The sequence below is a fragment of the Saccopteryx bilineata genome, chromosome 2 (assembly GCF_036850765.1).
Source record: "Saccopteryx bilineata isolate mSacBil1 chromosome 2, mSacBil1_pri_phased_curated, whole genome shotgun sequence".
Taxonomy (NCBI): domain Eukaryota; kingdom Metazoa; phylum Chordata; class Mammalia; order Chiroptera; family Emballonuridae; genus Saccopteryx; species Saccopteryx bilineata.
In genome coordinates this window covers 251635490-251660675 of record NC_089491.1, presented here as the reverse complement: position 1 = coordinate 251660675, position 25186 = coordinate 251635490, and the positions used below count along the sequence as shown (strand labels likewise).

Below are 25186 nucleotides of genomic sequence, written 5' to 3'. Positions count from 1 at the left end.
ACCTTGTCAGGTGTGATGTGCTGTACTAAATAAAGCCTTTGCTATTCCACATTTTGTGGCTACGGCCCCTCCCTTCCTTCTCGGCGGGGAAAAATACCTTACATTTTGGTGCTGAAAACCCAAAAGGAGTTTAAGTCCACAAGGACCGCTCCTCTTCCCTTCCCCTCCAAGAAAGAACCAGGATCTGACCTTCCACCCACTTTAGCGCATAGTGCAGTAAGTCCCCTGCCTCCAGCCTTCCCCTCAGTTCTTTCAGCCAAGACTCCCTGTCCGAAACCGTAGCTACGTCAGGGACCTCTTTCTGTCTGAGTGTGTGTGTGCCCGTGGAGATGTCCCAAGCACATCCACTTTCCCTATCTGTCCATGGCCAGAGCTTGAGTTTTGGGATGTCAATTCTCATCTCTGACCACTCAGAGGACTGAGGGCGGTGTGGGGGCACAGGAATCTAAACCTAATCCAAAAACACTCCAGGAGTTGCCTTATCCGAAATTTCTCCTTCCCTAAAGAAGAAGAAACTGTTCTTCTTCTCCGCTGTGGCTAGGCCACAGAACCCACTGGATAATTAGACCAGGTAGCCTCCTGAAGGGACTTTCGGTTTTAACACCCTCATCAATTTAACTATCGCCAAAAAAGCTGGGAACTGATTGGAGATCCCTTACACACAGGGCTTCTAGTTATTCCCATGCCCGTCCTTAGTCTCTGTGCCACCTGTTCCACCACGCAGGCCCTTTTTCTGGCCAGAGAAACTTCACCTAAAACCTCTGCTCCTAATTGTTTCTTCTCCATGGACTCTCAACTCTCACTCCTCCTGCCTGACCCCTGGGGGTACCCCTCTCTCAGGACCCCTCTCTGGTTCCTCTGTGGACCTCTTCCACTCGAGTCTCTTCCCTCCAGAAAGCCCCCTCCCTTTGCAGGACCCTGTTTCTCATTCACCTGCAAATACCATTCTCTCTTTCTCGTCCCCTGCTGGCCAGGGGCCCCTCTCTTCTCCACTGTGTTCTTAAGCCCCTCCTCTGTCAGGCCATTCTCAGCCTGCCATTGGCTCTTACACTGGTTTGCAGGATGCCCAACCCCAATTTTCTTACAGGAAGTTCTGGCCCTGTCCTGCCTTTGGCTCCAGTGTTTCCTGCTGGATCTGGGTGTCGGGCTCCCTAGGAGCCCTCCTCCTTTTATTCTCAACCCCCAAACTCCTATCCGGGACCTGTGAACATGACATTTAAAATTTTCAATAATCGCAGCTAGTAGAAAAAGGCCGAGGCTGTTCGCCAGGCTGGCATGCAGCAGAAGGTAACGCCCCAAACCCAGGCTCTTGTGGCAGCCCTGAGGCTGGCAGAGCAACAGGGGCAAGGCACAGGAAGTGCCCTACCCAGGTACAAGCTGCAAAAAAGATCCTCAAAAGCAGCTTGATTTAAATGTGCAAGTAGGGTCACTGGTCCCAGCAGGGCCCCTGACTGTGGCTGGCCACTGAGCCCTGCCCTGACTGCAAGCAGCCTGGTCACTGGGGGAGCAATTGCCCCTTTGTGCAACAGGGTTTTCCTCAGTGCCTCTACGTGGAAGACATGCCGCCCGAATGGGAAGGCCAAACCAGCCAGGTGGGCGCGTCGCTCAAACACCTAGGACACGGCCTGGACTCAGAGACCCCATCACTCTCTCTGAGCCATGGGTGATGCAACAGGTAGCAAGACCATTTCATTCCTTGTGGACATGGGGGCTACCTTCTCTGTTTTGCCATCATACTCTGAATCTCTAGTTCCCTCACAGGTCTCAGTTATAGGAGTGGATGGGACCCCTACTTTTCCTCTTCACACACCACCCCTGACATGCAGTTTGAACAGAATCCCCTTTTTTGCACTCCTTCTTAGTTATGCCATCGTGCCCTGTACCCCTTCGGGGTCGAGACATTCTACACAGTCTTGGTGCCACTATCCAACTGACAGCATCTTCCCATTTACTCATACCATTCCTCAATATCAAGGGCTTTCCCATAATCAATACTACCCTCATTTCTAACCGTGTCTTTTGCCTCAAACTTGCTCCCATACAGAATCACTGGCAGTTTGGAACCACTGGACCCTACCCATCTCCAACTCACCAAAAGGCTGGACCCTGCAAATCCTATTACTCCTCTTTTTTTAAAATCCTTACAGAACCTCATCCACAAAGTTTCTCAACTCACAGCCAAACAGATGTTCCTCCCAACACCCCTCAAAACCACCACCTGCCAATGTCCCCCTCCCCATGACACCCCTAATCAGCAGGAAGCAGCCAGACAAATAAGTGGTACCCCTAATTAACACAAAAAGATCGGAATGTAAGATCGGTGGATAATGGGGGAAGGCCACGTGAGGAACTCAGACCCAGGAACTTTGGCTAGGGTCACCCACAACCAAGCACGCCAAAAAAAATCTTCCCAGAGGTCCTTGGGATAAGAGTGACTGTCCATCAGCCAATGAGATTTCACCATGTCATATTAGCTCGCCCACCCTAGAGGACCCCTTTAAATATCCCTCATGCAGTTTAATCTGTGCAACTCCTCTGGCCTCTGTCCCCCTCGTCGGGCGGGATGCACACTGTACTCAATAAAGCCTTTGCTATTCCACACTTTGTGGCTACAGCTCCTTCCTTCCTTCTCAGATAGACACTAAAAGATTTGTAAATGTCTTTGATATGTAAAACAACATCACTATTGTGTTACCTTGAAAGTTTTAATGTCTTATAAATCCTCTAGACAAATGTTATAAGCTTGTTAATGAAGCTCGTGCTCCCCCCAACCTGTATGTGGTCAAAGATATATAACCAGCCTCAGAGTTATATTCAACACTGCACAATTTGGGTCCGCTATAGCCTGTGCTAGTCATATGCAGCCAGCGTAATCAATAAAACTCCTCAAAAATTCATTTGGACTTGGTGTCTCTACATAAACCTATGGAAGTAAGGTACGATACTTTACAAAAGCCAACAATCTAAGAATGCTTTTTACAGTTTTAGGTTACTTTTCCTTTTTATTCACTTTTTTACAACATATTTAATTTAAATTTTAAAAATGTTTGACAAAAAAATTCAAAGCAATATTTTGTGACATGTGAAAATTATATGACAAAATTGGATTGGAACCCAGCTATGATCACTCATTTAAGGCTATTGTCCATGACTGCTTCCACACTACTATGGCCATGCCACGAGACCACATAACCCATAATGTCAAAAATATTTACTGTGCCTGACCAGGCAGTGGCACAGTGGATAGAGCTTTGGACTGGGATGTGGAGGACCCAGGTTCAAGACCCCAAGATAGCCAGCTTGAGTGTGGGCTTATCTGGTTTAAGCAAGTCTCACCAGCGTGAGTCCAAGGTTGCTGGCTCGAGCAAGGAGTCACTCGGCCTGTTGTAGCCCCCCGGTCAAGGTACATATGAGAAATCAATCAATGAACAACTAAGGAACTGCAACGAAGAATTGATGTTTCTCATCTCTCTTCCTTCCTGTCTGTCTGTCCCTCTCTCTGTCTCTTCCACAAAAAAATAAAATAAAATATTTACTATCTAGCCCTTTAAAGAAAGTGTTTTTTGGACCCATAGTTTAAGAAAACAAAATGAAAGATACCAAATTTCTTAGCTCACCAGTTCCTGAAGTTCCAGATAATTCAGTGTGGCTCCGTATTATCCACTCTGAGCCAAAAGGAAGGTTGAAGCTCTTATGTCCTTGTCTACAGGTCCAGAGAAACTTCTCTGATTTTCTGTGTCTGTGGAATACTTATCTTGCTCTCCAAAAGCCTGAGTGAGGCTTGATCATAAGATTTTACTCCTTTTAAAACTCATACTAATCTAATCTGTAACATCTAAATGGGGATCCAATCAAGTCCCTGAACCAGTTGATAGTGATTGGATTTTTTTTGTTTGTTTGGGTTTTTTTTTTTTGTATTTTTCTGAAGCTGGAAACGAGGAGAGACAGTCAGACAGACTCCCACATGCGCCCGACCGGGATCCACCTGGCATGCCCACCAGGGGGCGATGCTCTGCCCTTTCGGGGGCATCGCTCTGCCGCAACCAGAGCCACTCTAGCGCCTGGGGCAGAGGCCAAGGAGCCATCTCCAGCGCCCGGGCCATCTTTGCTCCAATGGAGCCTTGGCTGCAGGAGGGGAAGAGAGAGACAGAGAGGAAGGAGGGGGTGGGGGTGGAGAAGCAAATGGGTGCTTCTCCTATGTGCCCTGGCCGGGAATCGAACCTGGGTCCCTTGCACTCCAGGCCAACGCTCTACCGCTGAGTCAACCGGCCAGGGCCGTGATTGGATTTTTGGATGTTATCTAGAGCAGTGGTCCCCAACCTTTTTTGGGCCATGGACAAGTTTAATGTCAGAAAATATTTTCACGGACCAGCCTTTAGGGTGGGACGGACAAATGTATCATGTGACCGAGACAAGCGTCAAGAGTGAGTCTTAGACGGATGTAACAGAGGGAATCTGGTCATTTTTTAAAAATAAAACATCATTCAGACTTAAATATAAATAAAACAGAAATAATCTAAGTTATTTATTCTTTCTCTGCGGACAGGTACCAAATGGCCCATGGACCACGACCAGTCTGCGGCCCGGGGGTTGGGCACCACTGATCTAGAGAGATTGCTGAAACCTCCCATTCAAATTGTCAGTGAAAGAAAAGAATGTGGATGGGGCTTCAGGGCCCTGCCTTCTCTGTTGAGTCATACTGTGGGAGTCCCTCCTCTATTCTCTGTTGCCGGCCACCTGAGGTCCAATTTACCTAGATCTGGAGCTACTGAGGGTTGTAGGGTATGGATAGGCTATCCACACAGCTATTACAACAGTAAGGTGACCAACTGTAAAGCCAGTAGCCGCGGCCACCATCACAGCTACCTGGCCCGTGCAGGTTCACATTGGATTCGAACAGACGGTAATGAAACAATGAAGCTAAGAACTGATAGGCCATTACCTGTAATTCTAGCTTGCACCCTGCAGGCAAGAAATACACACAGTGGGAAAACACTTCCCTTTCCATTCAGGGCTCCCAAAGCCACTGACTTATCCAAGTTTCCTAGAATCAAAAGTTTCTATCTCACCAGCCTTATTCACCTCTGTTCCCCATCTCCTTCTCTCTGCACAAACACTGCACTAACTGGCTTCTCCTTCAGCACTCCACCATCCTGGCTGCTTCTCCTCTTCTCCACGTGGCCTTTCTCTGCTCTTCTTCCATGGGCTCTTCCTAGAACAGTGATGAGTAATCTTTTGAGCTTGGTGTGTCAAAATTTGCCAAAAAACCAAGCAAAACTTGGGTGGTGTGTCACTTCGAGAAAAACGGCCTTACTAGAAGTCCCAGAACTAGATGCTCTGTGCCAGAGTTCTGTTGTTTCGGCCTATAGACCTCCACACAGAGTGTCTACACTACAGCAAATGTTTTATCCTCGGCTACTGCACCTGGCCATGCAGGAGCCGAGGATGAAATGTCCTTCTCTGCATGTGGCCCCATACTTCTCTGGTATGCAGCCACATGCAGCCACATGTCATTGAAAATGGCTACGTGTATCAGTGCTGACACACATGTCATAGGTTCACCACCACAGTCCTAGAACGTAATCACTCTTCCCAGGAACATCGTGATCTCTCCTTTTAAAAACTTTTGGTGCAAAAGCCCTCCCCCATCACACATTAATATACTCGTGCCCATCTCAAGCAAGAAAAAAGGCAACTGGGCCCTGGCCGGTTGGCTCAGTGGTAGAGCGTCGGCCTGGCTTGCGGAAGTCCCAGGTTTGATTCCCGGCCAGGGCACACAGGAGAAGCGCCCATCTGCTTCTCCACCTCTCCCCCCTCCTTCCTCTCTGTCTCTCTCTTCCCCTCCCACAGCTGAGGCTCCATTGGAGCAAAAGATGGTCCGGGCGCTGGGGATGGCTCCTTGGCCTCTGCCCCAGGTGCTAGAGTGGCTCTGGTCGCAACAGAGTGATGCCCCGGATGGGCAGAGCATTGCCCCTTGGTGGGCGTGCCGGGTGGATCCAGGTTGGGTGCGTGCAGGAGTCTGTCTGACTGCCTCCCCGTTTCCAGCTTCAGGGGAAAAAAAAAAAAAAAAAGGCAACTAATATTATCACCTGGGTGACGGGCTTCCATGTGGGCAGTGCCATTTTTAACAAAGTGAGCATAATATATTTTATCTGCCCAACACCAACATTTTTTATCATGAAAAGGACAAAAATAAATTGAAGAAAACAATATCATAAATAAAAGAAACATTCGCTGTAACAATAATGCACTATAATATGATAAAAGTATAATAAAAATATTTGTAATATTTTATATTGTAATTATGCTTACATGCCTATTAATTTTTAATAATAATTGTAAGTGTTGGTCAAATAAGTTTGTAAATATGATATATATGTTTGCTCGCTTGTGACTTATATTGGGTGTGGGGGACAGGCTATAAGCAGGGCAGGTCGTTGTAGCCTAAGGCTTGGTTTTAGGACTAAGCTTTTCCCCACACCCTTGACTGATTGTATGATCTGGGTGCTGCACTCTCATGAGGAATCCAATTATGCCTTGGATAAGTGACTTTGTATCGGAGACTTCCTTGTTTGTATATTGGATTAAGGGATTTTGGTTTTCTACACTATAAAGTGGGACAGACCAGAAGCTGGCTCACCCAGTTCCTGCTATTACGATTGCAGGGGCTTCCCTGATCCCCTGCCCTTCATGGGAAAAGCTGGTTTTCTGCTTTTCCCTTGTCTTCTTTTGTGGTTTGCCTGTCTTAGTGAGATACCAATAAATAGGATGGCCCCCCATCCTCTGACTCCGCCATTTCTTTATTGTCTGCCCGAATCCAATGGGAACCTGCTTGTGAATGGCCACGATGGCGGCTCCTGGCCTTACAGTAAGAAAAAAATACTTATTTAGTAAAACTAAATATCAAACAAAATCACTAATCTGGAGTGATATTTGGGTATATTTAACATCATCTAATTAAAAAATGTCTGTTTTATGCAACTATTTAATCAAAATGCATTATTAATAGATATGGTTTGAGGCTAGATTTCCACTTTAAAACTTGAATTTCGGTGTTAGTCAAGTAAGTTTGTAATTATGATATATATGTTTGCTTGCTTATAGTTTGCATTGGGTGTGGGGGGACAGGCTGTGGGCAGGCAGGATTCTTGTAGCCTGGGGCTTGGTTTTGGAACTAAGCCTTTCTCACCCTTTTTGATATAGGGTAGTGCACTCTCATGAGAAATCCCATTATGCCTCAGATAAGTGACTTTGTATCAGAGACTTCCTTGTTTGTATATTGGATTAAAGGTTTGATTTCTATACTATAAAGTGGGGCACACTGGGAGCTTGCTCTCTCTCGGTTCCTGAGATTAGCATTAGAGAGACGAGCAGAGAAAGGCCACGTGGAGGAGAGGAGAAGTAGCCAAGATGGTAGATTGCTGAAGGAGAAGCCAGTTTGTGCAGAGTTTATGCAGAGAGGAAGAAATGGGGAACAGAGGTAAATAAGGCTGATGAGATAGAAACCTTTGATTCTAGGAAACTCGGATAAGTCAGTGGCTTTGGGAGCCCTGAATGGAAAGGGAAGTGTTTTCCCACTGTGTGTATTTCTTGCCTGCAGGGTGCAAGCTAGGATTAAAAGGTAATGGCCCACCAGCTTTTGGCTCCATTGTTTCATTACCATATGTCCAAATCAAATGCGAACCTGCACGGGAAAGGTGGCTGTGTTGGTGGCTGTGGCTACTGGCTATACATTTGGGAAAATACTTGTAAATAAAATTATACGTATTTGGAAATTATTAAATAGATAATGAATTAATGAAATGTGAATTGTGCTTACCTATCTATGATTAAATATTCACTGAGAAAGAAATAATTGTGAGTACAATGTCGTATGTGCTGTGTCGTGTTTCAGTAAGAAGTACACAAAGCCATTTGTGCACTCGGTATATCTCATGCTCTATTGGGGTCTCCAGTGTGAAGCGCATGTGTCTCTTAATCGCGTCTCACCATGCTGTACTGATCCTTGATGAATCATCATGTCAAATACAAATAGGTCACATCACACACAATGGATCGACTCTTCATCAATCAAATATGGACATTTACAGATTAGTCTTCCAATATCAAAAAGGAGGACATGTAAGAGGACACTTTTTGGGGAGAACAGAACTTACAAAGAAGGACTGTCCTCCCTAAAGGAGGATGATTGGTCACCTAACCAACAGAGGAACGTAAAAGTCTGCAGATATGGAGACCAGCGGGGGGCTGAGGGAGAATGATACGGCAAAGATCTTTCAAATGCCAGAAAGTTCGTCCAGCTTACTTCATCCAGCCTCAGAAATAAAAGTATTCTCTCCCCTCCTTCTCCCTTCTCCTCCTTTTTACCCTCCCTCTCCTCAGGATCTCAGGCTTTCCCTTCCACTGTTCTTGAGCATTTTGCATCCAGATTCTTAGGAAAAGAGAGGGCTTCAAGTGTTCTCTAACAAGCAAGAGATAGAGGCATACTTCATGTCATTGTATTTTATTGTGCTTCACCAATGCTGCATTTTTAACAAACTAAAAGTTTGTAACAGCCCTGAATGGTGTGTTGACGCTATTTTTCCAACAGGCTCAAATAATGGATAGCATTTTTTAGCAATAAAGTATGTTTTAATTAAGATATGTACATTTAATTAAGGTATAGACAAAATGGTATTGCACACTTAACAGACTACAGTATAGTGTAAGCATAACTTGGTGTGTGTGTGTGTGTGTGTGTGTGTGTGTGTGACAGAGACAGAGGGAGAAACAGATAGGGACAGACACAGACAGGAAGGGAGAGAGATAAGAAGCATTAATTCTTCATTGCAGCACCTTAGTTGTTCATTGATTGTTTTCTTATGTGTGCCTTGTCCGGGGGGCTACAGTAGACCTAGTGACCCCTTGCTCAAGCCAGAAACTTTGGGTTCAAGCTGATGAGCTGTGTTCAAATGATATGAGTCTACGCTCAAGCTGGTGACCTCAGGGTTTTGAACCTGGGTCCTCTGTGTCCCAGTCTGATGCTCTATCCACTGCACCACTGCCTGGTCAGGCTAAACGTAACTTTTATATGCACTGGGAAACCAAAATATTTCTGTAAATCACTTTATTGTGGGACTCTAAAACTAAGCCTGCTATATTGCCATGGTATGTTTGTATTTGTTTGGGTTTTTTTTGTTGTTGTTGTTTAGATTTTTTAGAGAGAGAGAGAGAGAGGTAGGAGGAGGAGCAGAAAGTATCAACTCATAGTAGTTGCTTCCCATATATGCCTTGACCTGGCAAAGTCCAGGGTTTCGAACCAGAGACGTTAGCATCCCAGATGGACGCTTTAGCCACTACACCACCACATATCATGATTTATGTCTGTATTTGAATCAGTTTACAGGACTGAGAAGGGCTGTTGGGAAGAGGATATTGGAGGCATCACTCTCTCATGGGGTCTCCAGGTGTCTCCAGGTGTTGGAGTTGACCAAATGGCAGGTAATACACACATGCCTGTATTTGTATTTCCACTTCTTTTGAAGCAATCAAATGACAGAATCAAACAAATCCAGTTTACTAATTAAAATGTTCTAAAGTGCCATACCTAATATTACTTTTAAAATACCTTTCTTGCCTTGGTCAGATAGTTCAGTTGCTTAGAGCATCATCCTGATACACCAAGGTTGCAGGTTCCATCCCCAGTCAGAGCACATACAAGAATCAACCAATGAATGCATAAATGGGTAGAACAACAAATCAATGTTTCTCTCTTGCTCGCTTGCTCTCTCTCTCTCCCTCTCCCTCCCTTCCTCTCTAAAATCAATTTTGAAAAAACCATAATAAAAGACACCTTTCTTATCAAATCAACATGTTGTACACCTTAACTTACACAGGTATGTCAATTAAATCATCACAATAAATATGATAGATAGATAGATAGATAGATAGATAGATAGATAGATAGATAGATGATAGATAGATATAGATAGATAGCCATTCTTTGTAAATGTGACAAGTGAAATTCAAGGTGGTATAAAAGCAGATACCAGAAGGTCTTTAATCTTCACTGGAGGCTATGGAAGGGGTACCTTTGGGCCATTCAAGGGGCTGAGGGCATTTCCTGTAGAAATTCAAGTTCATTTGTTTTCCTTCATTTGTTTGACATTTACACTGAGCACCTTCTTTGGGACCAGTGCAGTGTTGGGTGACATGGTAGAAGAATCAGAGTTTGGAGCTTGGGCTGGGACTTCCTTATTTCCCTTTCAGTTTCCAGGACCCCTACCTCTTATTCGCAGGCTTCTGGATGACCTACAATGTTCATGGAGGGTGAATGTGTAAGCAAAGCCCAAAGATCCAGATGTGCAAGGCAGTACCTCTGGGATGGAAGCTCTGACTTCATTTTAAAGTGGTTCTGTCGATACAATTTTTATTTTATTTTATTGATTTTAAGAGGGAGGATGGGGGAGAGAGAGAGATAGAAAGACAGAGAGACAGGAACATTGATGTGTTCCCATATGTGCCCTGACTGGCAATTGAACCGGCAACCTCTGTGCTTTGGGACAATGCTCTAACCAACCAAGTTATCCGGCCATGCATTTTATACAATTTTTTATACTGTTCAAGTGATAGCTGAGCTCCAGGTAGTTCCTGGAGACAAACAAATGCCTGTCCACCCTGGTTTTCTAGGAAACAGCCTTTGTACTATTTCCTGAGACCACCGCTGATAGGGACCCCCATTCAACTCTGTTAATGGCCCCAACTTCTTTCCCTTCTCTCCTAGACTGTGAAGGATAGAACCCTGAAGCAGAGTTTCATATTTATATCATCCTAGATATGGAAAAAAAATGTATTCTTTTCATCTACTATAGCTTTAAAAAAGTAAGAAAAACAAACTATAGCTATATAGCAGTATGATCTGAAAGCTAATAACCTGACATGCAAAAAGGCCTTAAAATATTAAGTATGAAGACATAGAAGTTATAAATTCAATGTGCATGCTGACCCTGGAAAGGTCCTGTGCAGATGTTGAAAAGGTTTCCATGAAGAAGAACAAGATGCTGTCTGCAGATTGGGTTGAGAGAATTAAAATTTAGAAGGAATTTGGGCCTCTGCCCTGTGAAGGAATATGAGTAGAAGAGGGTTAGGAAAGAAGCATATGCTATTTCTCAGTTCTCTGTCTCCAGGAGCCTCCACAAATGTTCCTTGAGCATGAGAATTCCTGGAGTCAGGGAGAGGAATGTCCGGCCCTGACTTCATCAAAGCCTGTTGCCATAGGGGCTGACTCTCACCAGCCAACATCAAAATGCTTCCGGGCAGCATGCTAGGCTGAGGAAATTACCTGTTGCCACCTACCCGCCCACAGACAGCCCAGTGGCCAAAGGAGCCCAAACAGTGTTATGGTCAAGGAGGCAGCACCTTGACCTCAACATCAACCCTGAGACCCAAGGCCATGATATTGAGGGTGATATGTGGTCAGCCTGATTCTCCACTAACAGGGCTGGGCACCTCAGAGAGAGACCCACAGGACTGAGGCTACATGAAAAGTGGACTCTATGATATTGCCTAGAGAGATACACAAGTTCAGGAGCGCATAAATCAAGCCATTCCTTATCCCTTCCGCCATTCCCAGGAGTGATTGAGGTTCTCCCATTGTTCTCATACACTTTTTCCTCCTCCCCTCTCCCTGGGAAAGCTCTAATACAACAGATTTGAGCTTTTGTAATCAGTTTGTGGCTGTGCCTTTGGCTTCTTGATGCTTCTGCTCTCAGCTTTGATTATCACTGGAGAAAGAACTTCCAAAGGGATGGTTTCCTGAAAGGGATTCCAAGAATTGACCAAGAAGGTTTGATGAGCAACAGCAGTGATATATCGATCAGATCTCATCTCTGTCCTGATCCAGTTTGGTCTGTTTAAGAGATTGTGTGTGCCTGACCAGGCAGTGGTGCAGTTGGTAGAGCATTGGACTGGGATGCAGAGGACCCAGGTTCAAGACTCCAAGGTCGCCAGCTTGAGTGCGGGCTCATCTGGTTTGAGCAAAGCTCACCAGCTTGGACCCTGTCAGAAGCCAATTAACAGCTGATGGTTGACACAGTCACAGAAAGAAAAGGTGCAACGATACTTTTCCCTTTAACTTTTTGAATTAATTTGGTTTTTTATTCCCCCTTTTCTGGTGTGTGTGCTATCATTTATGGCACAGGGATAATAGCACCATGCTTTCCTTGCAGATTCATAGTAATTTCCCTGAAAATGAGACAGAGGGTGTGAGTTTCACAGAAAAGCTTATAAAACCCCTTTCCTGGGCCCATAGACATAGGAGACTGGCTATGATATCCCCCCAAAAGGGTTAAGTCTGTAGAAAAATCCCCTCTTATAAATCATGTTAGAAAAAATAGATTGTGACTTATGAATAGGTAGGAAACAGTAACTATACACAAAAGCACCTTTCAGCCTTCATTTAATCCATTACTTTACCTCCCTAGCCTTTTCATGTGGTAGAGAAACTTTTCTTTCTCCTTGCATACCTGACCTGCAGGTGGTGGAACACTCTGAGAAAAATAAAGTTAGAACTTAACTAGTATATAAATATAGTAGACAAATAAAATTTGACTAGACAATAAGACATTAGGTAAGGTAGAGTTATTAATCAATACTGACCTTTTAGAAGCTTGCACAAAAATTGTTGTTGCTGCTTTCAAGTTATTGTATAACTGTACTTAGAATGACTTACCACCTGATTTATAGTTTATAGAAATGTACTAACCGTTGTCTAGAAATATGTAATCATAGTGAAACAAAAACAATTATTAGTCAATGTATTCTGTATACCATGTGATTGTAACTTAGTGTGTGTATAAAAATAAAGCTGTACTAGCCATTGGCGGAGATGCCTGGCAGATGAGCTAAAAAAGAATTCTGAATTCTGATCTCTCACTCGTTTCGTGCTGACACCATCTATTCCTGTGGGACCCCTGGATTCCCCCCAGGGCTGGACCCAGGCAGACCCAAGGTCGCTAGCTTTAGCAAGGGGTTACTTGGTCTGCTGTAGCCCCACGGTCAAGGCATATATGAGAAAGCAATCAATGAACAACTTACTAAGGTGTCGCAACAAAAAACTAATGATTGATGCTTCTCATCTCTCTTCATTCCTGTCTGTCTCTATCTATCCCTCTCTCTGACTCTCTCTGTTTCTGTAAAAAAAAAAAAAGAGAGAGAGATGTGTGGAAGCATTTCTCTATCCCTCAACTAAAACTTTAGAGAAATTGAGCTTGGAAAAAGAAGCAAGTGGAATAATGGATCTTCACATAGGACTAAAATGAAGGCAATATGAATATATATTGTCAAAGGAAGATATATTAGACCGTGGATTAGGATAAAGCCATCTAGGCACATCTCATAAGAAACCCACTCTGGCACTTTCGAGATCCATGCAGTGCTGAAAACCTGCATTTCTGCAGCCTGCAGTGTCCCACAACACAGACTCGGGGACCTGTGTGCAGGCGTGCTCCAACTTCTTGGGATTGGAAGGAGATGTGTTGAAGATAGCATTCAATAAAAGTTTTGTGGTCAACTGCTTTGTTCTCCAGCCCTCTGAGTTCCTTCTACTTCGTCTTATGTTAAATTCTGCTTGTCCAGTCCCACCAGCAGTGCAGGAGGGTTCTTTTTCCACATCCTCGCCAGCACTTATCGTGTGTTGTTTTGTCAATGAGCGCCATTCTGACTGGTGTGAGGTGGTATCTCATTGTGGTTTTAATTTGCATTTCTCTAATGATTAGTGATGTTGAGCATTTTTTCATCTGTCTATTGGCCATCTGTATGTCCTCTTTGGAGAAGTGTCTATTCATTTCTTGTGCCCATTTTTTGATTGGATTATTTGTCTTCTTGGTGTTGAGTTTTACAAGTTCTTTATAAATTTTGGTTATTAACCCATTATCAGATGTATTGTCAAATATGTTCTCCCATTGTGTGGTTTGTCTTTTTATTCTGTTCATATTATTTTTAGCTGTGCAAAAGCTTTTTAGTTTGATATAGTCCCATTTGTTTATCCTGTCTTTTATTTCATTTGCCTGTGGAGATAATGCAGCAAATATATCACTGCGATAGATGTCGGAGAGCTTACTGCCTATGTTTTCTTCTAAGATGCTTATGCTTTTACGGCTTACATTTAAGTCTTTTATCCATTTTGAGTTTATTTTTGTGCATGGTGTAAGTTGCTGGTCAAGTTTCATTTTTTTGCAGGTAGCTGTCCAGTTTTTCCAACACTGTTTGTTAAAGAGACTGTCTTTACTCCATTGTATGCTGTTACCTCCTTTGTCAAATATCAGTTGTCCATAAAGGTGTGGGTTTGTTTCTGGGTTCTCTGTTCTGTTCCATTGATCTATAATATATGCCTGTTCTTATGCCAGTATCAAGATGTTTTGAGTACAATGGCCACTGTGTAAAACAGTATGGTGATTCCTCAAAAAATTAGAAATGAAACTGCCCTTTGACCCAGCCATCCCACTTATAGGAATATATCCCAAGGACACCATATCACCGCACCCTCATGTTTATGGCAGCATTGTTCACAATAGCAAAGATCTGGAAACAGCCAAAGTGTCTGTCAGTGGACGAGTGGATTAAAAAGCTGTGGTACATATATACAATGGAATACTATGAGGCCATGAAAAAGAAAGAAATATTACATTTTGCAACAATATGGATGGACCTGGAAACAATTATGTTGAGTGAAATAAGCCAGGCAGAGAAAGAAAAATATCATATGACCTCACTCATTTGAGGAATCCAAGGAACAATATGAACTGAGGAATGGAATTAAACTTGAAGGGAAGGGGGGAGGGAGCTGTTGGGAGGGGAGTAAGGGAGATGTTGAGGGGAATATGGGGGAGAAGGGATGCTTTTGGGGAGACACTAGAATTTATATAAACACAATAAATAAATAAATTAATTTTAAAAATAAATAAATAAATGTAAAAAAAAATTCTGCTTGTCCAAATGCTGGATCACCTCTTCCTGTTGCTCTTCTTCTCTTTCTAAGATAATCTCTCTAGCTCTTAGGTGCCAGGACCAGCACCTCTTGGGGGAACTCCAGGTTTGTCTCCTGTTGCTGAAGTTCTGCTCTCTCAGGAACAGCAGATGAATCAACTAAACCAGAATTCAGCTAAGCCTGCGGGACCTTCCTCTGCTTGGCCAATTTCTCTTTTTAAGTTTCAGAGCCCAAGACACCAGATCACCATTAAGTTATCACATTGGAAAGATTTAATGTATTCTTCAAAATTAAAATAGCCAGTTCTTTTTACCAGCAATATAGGTTCATTCAGGAATAGCAGAGAATTGCAATTCGGGACAAGCAAGCTATGGTTGAACCATAGGCAAGTCTGAAGAGATGAAGGGAGGGTTATTTTTTTTATTAGGTTTCAAAAGAAAATTGGGGAAGTTTGTTTTGAATAAATGTTTATTAAAGAACAAGAATTTGACATTGTAGGGGTATCTGAGTGGCTGCAAGTGCTGGTTAGTGCACTGTGGCTGAGGCACGGCGGACTTGAGATCTTCCTTTTCTAAAAGCAGGAAATAAAATTCCCATGTAAAAAATGTCCTCCTTTGCAGAATAACTCTTCCTTTTTTCTTTGCTTATGGAGGCTGCAAGGAGTAGAGTGTGGGTGGGAGCTGCCCCTTCAGGGCTTTCTGGCTCCATTTTAAATAAGGTTTCCTTTCTATATTTTCACAATGAACATGTGCCTCTAACAATGACTTCGTATCACCTGTAGAATCTAATTGTATAGCTCTTCCTCCTCCTCCTCCTCCTCCTCCTCCTCCTCCTCCTCCTCCTCCTCCTCCTCTTCCCCCTCCTCCTCCTCCCCCTCCTCCTCCTCTTCCTTCTCCTCCTCATTAATATTAGTAGTAGTAGTAGTAGTCTGGGTTCCTAATACTGACCCGAATTTTAGGTCCACTCAGCAGTTCTCACTGGCTTCAGGAAGTAATCCAGTTCTCCACTCACTCTCCTAAGACCATCTGACTTGTTCTTTGTACCACAGGTAGTCTTCCTTCCTTTAAGTCTCAGCCATGCCTCTGGATAATCCTTTGGGCATGTTGCATTAGATTGTTCTCTGGCTTTGGTTTCTTTGTTTGTTTCTGTTTTTTTTTAATTTTTTTTAATTTATTTATTTGAGAGAGAGCAAGAAACATCGATTTGTTCTTCCACCTTTTTTGTCTATGCATTCATTGCTTGACTCTTGCATGTACCCTGACTGGGAATCCTGCAACCTTGGCAAATCAGGACAATGCTCTAACCAAATGAGCTACCTGGCTAGGACTTGCTTTTTAGTTTTTTAAAAATTTTTATTGGCCCTGACCAGTTGGCTCAGTGGCAGAGTGTTGGCCTGGTGTGCAGGAGTCCCGGGTTCGATTCCCGGCCAGGGCACATAGGAGAAGCGCCCATCTGCTTCTCCATCCCTCCCCCTCTTCATTCTCTCTGCTCTCTCTTCCCCTCCCGCAGCCAAGGCTTCATTGGAGCAAAGTTTGCCCGGGCGCTGAGGAAGGCTCTGTGGCCTCTGCCACAGGCGCTAGAATGGCTCTGATTGCGGCAGAGCAATGCCCCAGATGGGCAGAGCATCGCCCCCTGGTGGGCATGCCGGGTGGATCCCGGTCGGGCGCATGCGGGAATCTGTCTGACTGCCTCCCCGTTTACAACTTCAGAAAAATACAACAACAACAAAAAAAAATTTATTGATTGATTTTAGCGAGATAGATAGACAGAGAGACAAGAACACCAATTTGTTCCTGCATGTGCCCTCACTGGGGATCAAACCAGCAACCTCTGCACTTTGGGACAACGCTCTAACCAACTGAGCTATCCCCTCCAGGGCAGACTTGTTTTTTAATACAGATTCACTCCTTTGACATCCATAGCTGCCCTAAATTTAACCTACCTGTCTACTGCAAAGATTGGTGGACTCAGGGTAAATTGTTAACACTAAGCAACCTACTGTATGTGCCATACTCTCCCTGCTTGCTTTCCAATGGTCTAGAGATCCCCATACATAGGGTCTTCATCTATACAATCTCTGTGCACCAGTAGTCACCTCCCCAGGCCCCCCATATGGCCATCCTCACAGATGTCTCCATCTAAACACAGTTTTCAAAACCTCATTGCCTTGATACTATACTTCTTTGAATATTTTGATGGAAAAGTCTAAATTCTAGTAAAGAATTTTGTCTGATTTCTCAAATGAGATCTCTAGACCAAATAGTCTCAACTGCAGCTCACCCTATTTCAGAAGCAAGATGCAGCATTGAGTTTTTTTATTCTTTTACTTGCATCTGGTAGCTAATAATCACTATTAACCCTAGATCATCCCAGAACAGGGCACACTGACAAGTGCTTTACATAAGCTAGCACCATAGGTGAATCTCATCACAATGCAACGTGGTGTTATCTGTATTTTGTGGCTAAGGAACTGATGCCGAGATCCCGGGATGTTTTGCCTATGCCCTCCTCCCAAGAACCTGCCCATTTTGTATACTTTTCCTCAAATTCCAGAGGTGCTGGTTCCTGTTCTGGAAACTATTCCCTGTAATGTGGGTCTAAGATGGGATGCTGAGACATGGTGCACGTCGGGGAAGACATCTTTTCCTGATCCTCCTTTTTTGAGCTCACCATCAGAGGGATTTCTGCATTTCTCTTCTCTTAGAAATAGCAAAATGTGCTCACAAGCTGATAGGCCCATTTCTCGTTCTTAGTAATGGGGCATAGGTTAGGGGCTGGAAGAGGGTAATGGCAATGGGAAGAAAATGGAGAAGGGCCAGTTGCTGTACGTGGCAAGATAGGAAGCTGCTGCCACCCAGCAGACACAGCAGCACACACATGAATGGCTGGCACTGAAAGGAGAAAAAGCAGTACTGACTCACTCACACTCATGGAAACGTGCAAATGAAGCTGTGCCTCTTGCCTGGGTATGAAGCTACTCAGTGAGGGGGCCGAAACAGTCCAGGGCCAGCAGGATGTAGTGGCATAGGGTCACAGAGCCTCTTTCTTGCTGGGAAGGAAGCTGCCCACTGACCATGAAATCCAACCTCACACTATGACACCTCCCTCTCATTTGGGTGTATTTTCCCTCAGGGTGGCCCCTTTATAACCCTACCTCCCAAATCTGACATTCACCTGCGTCCACTTAAATGCTCCCAGGGAACTGGTATGGGTTCATTCAGTCTTAGGATCCAAAATTCAGGATTTTTCACTGGCTCAGAGTTGGTTTAACCCCCAGATAGAGAGGAATAAGGGTCACCCGGGGAGTCTTTCTCACATTGTTATGACTTAAGTCTCCACAAAAGGATGTTATATGTTTAATATGGGACAAAAATACTAAACAAATGTTATATGCTTTTATGATGTTGGTATTTTGCTAAAAGGAATGTAGATGTTTTTACTGGCTACAGGAATTCAAGAAGGGGCTGGACCCCATGGGATGGCAGGCATGGATCACCAGCAAGATGGATGACCCTTTCAGTACTGGGGCCCTGACTTGTGCACAGTGAAGTCCTATCCTGGATTGGCTGAAGGCCAGAGATGGAGGCTCTGGCTCCCAATGGGGAGAAGTGTTCGAGTCTAGGGCCTGGGCAAAGTAGCAGTGAGGGTCCGAGAACTCTTACTGACACTGTAGGCAACTTAGTATGTTCCACACCCTGCAGATGAACCTTATACATACTGACTGATTGGACAGTCACAGAAGTGAGGTGGTAATGGACGCACCAGAAAATAACAAACAGGAAATGATAAATGGTGACATGAACTCCTGGGACCCACCCTCAACCAGCCTAGAGTGTTTGGGTATCATGAATGCTCATGCCTTCTTATTTGATCAGTAATTGCAGATTCCCAAAGTTTAAACAGGAGAATCAAGTTAACATGTCATAGAGCAGTGGTTCTCAACCTTTTCACACTTGGGGACCAGTGACCTAGCCGGCCTGGCCAGAAACAGAAACACACAACAAATTAAGCTTTATCTTACCACACATAACAGTGCAACACAGTACAAGCTGGTGCTTGATTTCCAAACTCCACATATACAATGCACTGAATACTACGTAAGTTTGTCCAAATGTTTTTGTCTACTGTTCATGATTTGTAAATGCTCTGCATGGTGCAAAAGGTTGTTCGAATGAGCCTACATGTTCCAAAGATATCTAAGACAACCTCAACAGTATTTTTATAGATGATACAGGCTGATAAGTGGTCATCACCTTGAGCATAAGCAAATTCAACTAAGACCACTGGGTCTATAATCTTCATACAATAGCAGGGTGGTTAACTCTTTCGTAGAACAGCACCAGTCCACGGCCGGCAGTTGAAAAACAGTCACAGAGGACAACAGATGTTTAACATTGAGGTTCCTTTTATTTCTAACCATTTCTTTACAACCATTCAAGTAAAAGTAACTCCCACATCTACCTCCCAAACCGGAATCCTCCTCTAGACAATCAGGTTCATATTTCTAACTGTATGGAACGCATCTCCTAAAAGAAACCATCAAATCCCCGTATCAACACCCCCCACTCCCGACACACACACATGCTGAATAGTTGCCTTCAACTGTGGCTGCTGTGTTTCTTTAAGATATACTTTTGTCTGGGCTTCAGAGTCCAAGTGCCCAGAATAAAGCTTATGATATGTATACCTAGTTAGATAGACAAATAACAGGAACACAGAATGGGATGTGGGTCATAGAAAGTCCTATCGCCACAGTGAGGACAGGGACTGGCACTGAACCAGGCCATGCTGGGCCGCCCCAACTCCTGCAGCATCTGCCTCAGCTTGGCGTGCAACTGGGCAAGCAAGCCCAGGTGCAGAGTGCCGGTGGTGTCGTCGTAACTCTCCAGGGGAACAGCGTACAGCACGTGGTTCAGCTTGCTCAGCCCGATGGTGTGGCGCAGCAGATCCTCCAGGACAACCATGGAGATGGGGTTTTCACAGAAGCTGAGGGTTGTGAGCTCAGAGCAGCAGCTCAGGGCAGGCAGGATGTCCATGAACCCAGGGTCCATGATCCCACACTCATCTAAATCCAGGTCCTGGAGGGTGGCAGAGGATCTCTCCATCAGAACGCGGAGGGGCTCAGAACTAATACTGGTCAGGTTGACCCCACTGAGACTCAGGCTTTTCAGCTGACTGACGTCTAGCATCCGGGACATGTTTATCAAGTCTCGTTCTGAAAGCAGGCAGTTAGTGATTGACACGGTCTCCAAAGGGGTCTTCAGGCACCTGGGGAGAGACAGAGCATTTAGTTCTGGAGGATGGAGCTGGTAAGCAGAGGGAGGTGGGGATGACCTAGGCCTTAAGAGGAAAGAGGCCCATTTCACCAAAACCTAGTTTGCTAGATGACAGTCAATCCCCAGGATGCTGCATGGCAGAGAGAGGCATTCAAGCCAGTGCAAGTTTGAGTGGAGTCTTCTCTCCCTCACTTATTCGCTGCGTGACTGAATCAAGTGAATGAAACCTCACATACTCCCTTTGCTCAGCTGCACTGCCCCCTCCACACACAGGGGTTATCAGCATGAATGGAGATAAAGATAGGAGATGCTCAGAAAAGAGCCTGACCCAATGTCTCAAGCAAGAGGGAATCAGTGGATTTTAGTACTGGGAGACAAGATCCGAAATGCATTCTTTCAGGCTTCCTTCCAGGCACAGCATGGACCCCCATCACCCTTATATTTGAGCTCAATAAGGCTACTGGCAGATGTGCAGAAAGGGCAGACCTGGGCAAGGTCTGGCAACACCAGGTGGGGGCTGCTAGCCTGCAGAGACAAACTTAGGTCACCGTATCATCCACGAACCATCTAGCCGTTTTTATAATTCCTCACTCCAGAATCCTGCACTCCCCACGTCTTCCCTTAGCTGGAGCCTAAAGCAACCCTTGGCAGGCAGGCAATTCAAGGCAGGTGCGGAGCAACAGGCTCCTACTGACAAACTGCTAAGGGCAGAGCTTAACATCTGAAACCTCACTTCTGATGGGCTTTCCCTTTGTCCCTGCAATCTTCATTTAGTTCTTCTCCATCATCTTCACCTAGACAGCCCTTCCTAAGGAAAGAGTGCCCAATGCTCCCCTCAACCTAGCCCAAAGTCCCCATTACATAGATTCCTAGCAAGGAGTCTTTCTAATAGCATCCATCCCAGTTCATACCTCCCACCTTTGTCTGGGGGATTATGTGACAATACACAAGGGCACAGAGCAGTGAACAAGACACTGACTATGTGGACTGCCTAGTGACTCATATACTCTGGCACTGTTGACACATGGCACATAGGAGACACCATTATTGCTGAGTGAAATGGAAAGGGCTTGCTCTGGTCTACAAAGAAGCCTTGCCATCCCTCACCTGATCATCTGGTCCAGGCGGCCTCTGAGGAAGGAGATAGAGTCCAAATAGAGCTCCTGGAGGTGGAGCAGGCTAAGGAACTGAGAGGTGAACTGGCCCACACTCTGCTCCTCCCACTCTGATAGGGTGTAAGCAGACAGGCTATGGGAGAACATGAAGCAGCGCAGGCTGCCCATCTGGCCCAGGTAAGGAGCAAACTTCCCCAGGGTGGACAGCCTCCAGGTACAATTCACTTCTAAATCCAGGACAGAGTTGAGCTGCACCATCTTCAGGATACTAACATTTTGCACTGACACTGCAAAAATCTTCAGCTTCTTGCAGCAGAGGTGCAGCAAACCTCTCCCCTGACTGACTTTCTTAATAAGGTAGCTGAGAGATGCATCAGGGAGACCATCCTCGAGGCAAATGTCTACGAACACCTGCACCGGGGCCAAAGGTGGTTTTGGCCCTGTCCCTGAGTTGTCCACTTTCTGCCTCTTTTCTGAGGGTTGGAAAGCCTCTGGCTCCAACAGTGAGCACGTTTCGGTTTTGGTTCCAGACCACACGGTCCAGAACTCCTGATGATCTTTCTTCCGTAAATTCAGCACCTGCAGTTTCCATCTTCTGCAAGGAAAACAGAAGACAGGCTGAGATGCATAACAATAACAGGGAATAAGATCATGACCACAAGTCTGGGCACCTGGACCAGACACCTGACTGCACTTTTACTCCATACCCCAGATATCAGCAGTTCCTTGTGCTACTGGGATCCTTCCTGGTCTCTATTTCTGGTACTGTTAAGTGCCAACAGGGAGTGGGTACATGTTCCTTGGGTTACCTCTGTGTTGTAATCAGCTTTATATGTCCAGAAGCCTGTTCCCAAAATGACCCCAGCAATGGCACCAAGGCCCCCTGAGCATCCTCCCTGAAGCCATTAGAAACCTGTGGCTCTTCCTAATTCCAGCTCTATCTGCTCATATCTCTGGGGTTCTATCAGGCAACTGAATCCCCCTCACCTGGAGCGAACCTCCTGGGCAAGCAGGACATCCAGTCCATCGAGCACAGCCCGGAAGGTCTCCTGGTGAGGCTGCTGATCCTTCATCAGAGCCCCCAGAGGGAGGCAGGAGAAGGGCCAGGTCTGCACCATCGCCTTCAGGACCTTGTTGTGCCTCCCGGCAAAGGCCGCCATGAACAGAGGTGGGAAGAGCTCCCTAGGCAGCAACTCCAGAGCAGTGATGGCCGAGGCCTCGTCCCTCAGAAGGCTCTTGCATGCTAGTTCCAGGAGCCTGCGTGGACTCGGGAGGCTCATCCTGATGAATCTGCTCTGAAAGAGGCCCTGGGGAGACATCCAGGAAGCAAGGCATCCATGTCAGACTGAGCCTGCGCCACCCACTGTCCCTCCACCCTTCAGAGGAACCAGCGGAGGGCCAAAGGCACTTCTCTGACAACAATCGGGGAGTCCTCAGTTTACCTCAATTCCATTTTTCACTTTGGTGCCAAAAAGTTAGCTCTGCCTCTACCAGTGGCAGGACAAGCATCTCACCAGGCACCAGGCAGAGGCAAGATGACCAGTGGCCCCTCCCACATCTACCCACTGCTGCATTTAATTCTGTTGTGCAGAAGTGAGTACTGAGAAGCCTGAGAGCTAATCCCACCCTTTTTGGGGAGAAGAGTTTCTGGTTATCACTCAAGGACTGAAAACAACTGGAACAAAGAATAGCACGAGGTGCAGCACAGCCTCTACACACCAAAAAATAATCCAAATGGGGAAGATTAAGGAACAACCATATAATTGGTACCATTCATGTCATTTAAAATATTCTAAGTGAGAAACTGTAAAAGCAGCATAACAGTATTACACAGCAAGTGGAAGGTGAAGATGAGAAACATAAACATTAATTGAGATGCATACATTACTGTGTGTCTGTCTCTCTTCTATGAATATTAAAATTACCACTTTGTATATGGGAACAAAGAACTCATGCAGAACAAACCCCCACTCAAAAACAGTCTGAAATCTTTTCTCAAGTCTTAGGTTTGTTTGCTTTTATTTTTTTCAGAAAAAAGCTTTAATTTTCTAATAAAATCACAAAGCCATAAATGAAATAAACTATAACTACTGGTCATAAACTAAGTATTTTAAATGTCAATCAAAAATTTCCAATGAATTAGATGTCTTTTATTTAAAAAGAATCGGCTTGGTTAAGAATACTGGTGTCATCCCCCACTTCCTGAAATTTTGTGTTACATCACTTTGCTTTTATGGAAGACCTACCTTAGAACCTGTTTTTGCTAACCGGACAGAATGCAAAAAGGATTTTTGCCCTTTCGACTTACAAAAGGTTTCATAAGCACATTCTACTTTAAGGTAGCAGGGGGAACCTGCATTGTCAATGTCTATAAAATGGCATACAACAAAATGGTATCAAAATGTTTGGGATTAAGGCAAACTGTATTTAGAGGCAAAGGCAAAGCCTGGTTATTTGTAAGGAAAGGAAGGACAATTCTCTGTGCAATCTTGGCCTGCAGGTCCTCAGAGATCACCTGAGGCACCTGACTCACCAGAGCGGGCATGGGGCAGGGAAGCCCCTGCTCACATCTCACAGAGGACCGTGGCAACAACTCGCACGCCCTGGCCTCTGGACCCTCCTCTGGCTCCTCAGAAGCAAGTATAGCCCTTTCTGGCTGCACCTTCCTTTGAGGTCCTAGCTGAAACTTGAACTTCCAATGGAAAGGGAAACCTTACTACTGAATCTCCATCCAGTTAACTCAGACTGGGGTTTTCACTCTCCACACAACTAGCTGAATCATATGTCCATTCATGAAAGAGAAAGAAAAAGAAACCAACCTGAAAATGGACTCGATGGGGGCGTTTGGGCCACATCAGAATTCCCAAATGTTCGCGTTTAAGACAACCTTAGACAGGCAGTGGTATCATCCCAAAAGAAGAACAAAAAAAATTTCTGAATATCAAATATGTCACTTACACTTTATATTACCTAAATTTGAAAATCATGTGCCCATTCACAGAGGAATAGAGGTACAACTGAGAGACAGTTGGTCTTCCAGGTTTTAGGGTGAAGGCTTCCCCGGAGGAGGTAGGCCAAAATGACAACTAGGAGCTGTCCAGGAGAAGGGAGGGGCTGCAAGTTTGCAATGGGACCAAGGGAAGGAATTACCCAAAACAAAGCAAAATGTTTTGCTTGGGGAATTCAAAGACTTTAATCTGAATAAACTTGAGAGTCTAAAGCAGGGGTCCCCAAACTTTTTACACAGGGGGCCAGTTCACTGTCTCTCAGACCATTGGAGGGCCGGACTATAAAAAAAACTATGAACAAATCCCTATGCACACTGCACATATCTTCTTTTAAAGTAAAAAACAAAAAACAAAACAAAACAAAATGGGAACAAATACAATATTTAAAATAAAGAACAAACAAATAAATAAATAAATAAAATAAAAAACAAGTAAATTTAAATCAACAAACTGACCAGTATTTCAATGGGAACTATGGGCCTGCTTTTGGCTAATGAGATGGTCAATGTGCTCCTCTCACTGACCACCAATGAAAGAGGTGCCCCTTCCAGAAGTGTGGCAGGGGCCGGATAAATGGCCTCAGGGGGCTGCATGTGGCCCACAGGCCGTAGTTTGGGGACCCCTGGTATAAAGGGTAGTGGTTAAGAAGAAAACTAGAGAGATCCCTTAAACCCAAGGTGATGGGTGAGGACAGAGAGAAGATTCAATCTTCCTTGCTCCCTGAAGGTAAAGGGCATTTCCTCCCAGAAGGACCAGATCAGCTCAGCAAACTGGCTTGAGAAAATAAAATATAAAAATATGGGCTGGGCCCTGGCCAGCTGG

At 44.8% G+C, this 25186-nt stretch overlaps 1 protein-coding gene and 1 gene segment (V, D, J or C); one reads left to right on the top strand and one right to left on the bottom strand.

Moving 5' to 3' along the window:
• Positions 1-25186, top strand: part of LOC136325528 (Ig lambda-1 chain V regions MOPC 104E/RPC20/J558/S104-like) — an 896106-nt gene that overhangs the window by 117921 nt on the left and 752999 nt on the right.
• PRAME (PRAME nuclear receptor transcriptional regulator) lies at positions 19657-24211 on the bottom strand. Its single transcript, XM_066256204.1, has 4 exons — positions 24176-24211; positions 22344-22663; positions 21349-21951; positions 19657-20233 (listed from the first exon to the last, which is right to left on the bottom strand). The coding sequence occupies exons 1-4, from the start codon at positions 24209-24211 to the stop codon at positions 19657-19659; spliced, it is 1536 nt and encodes a 511-aa protein (XP_066112301.1).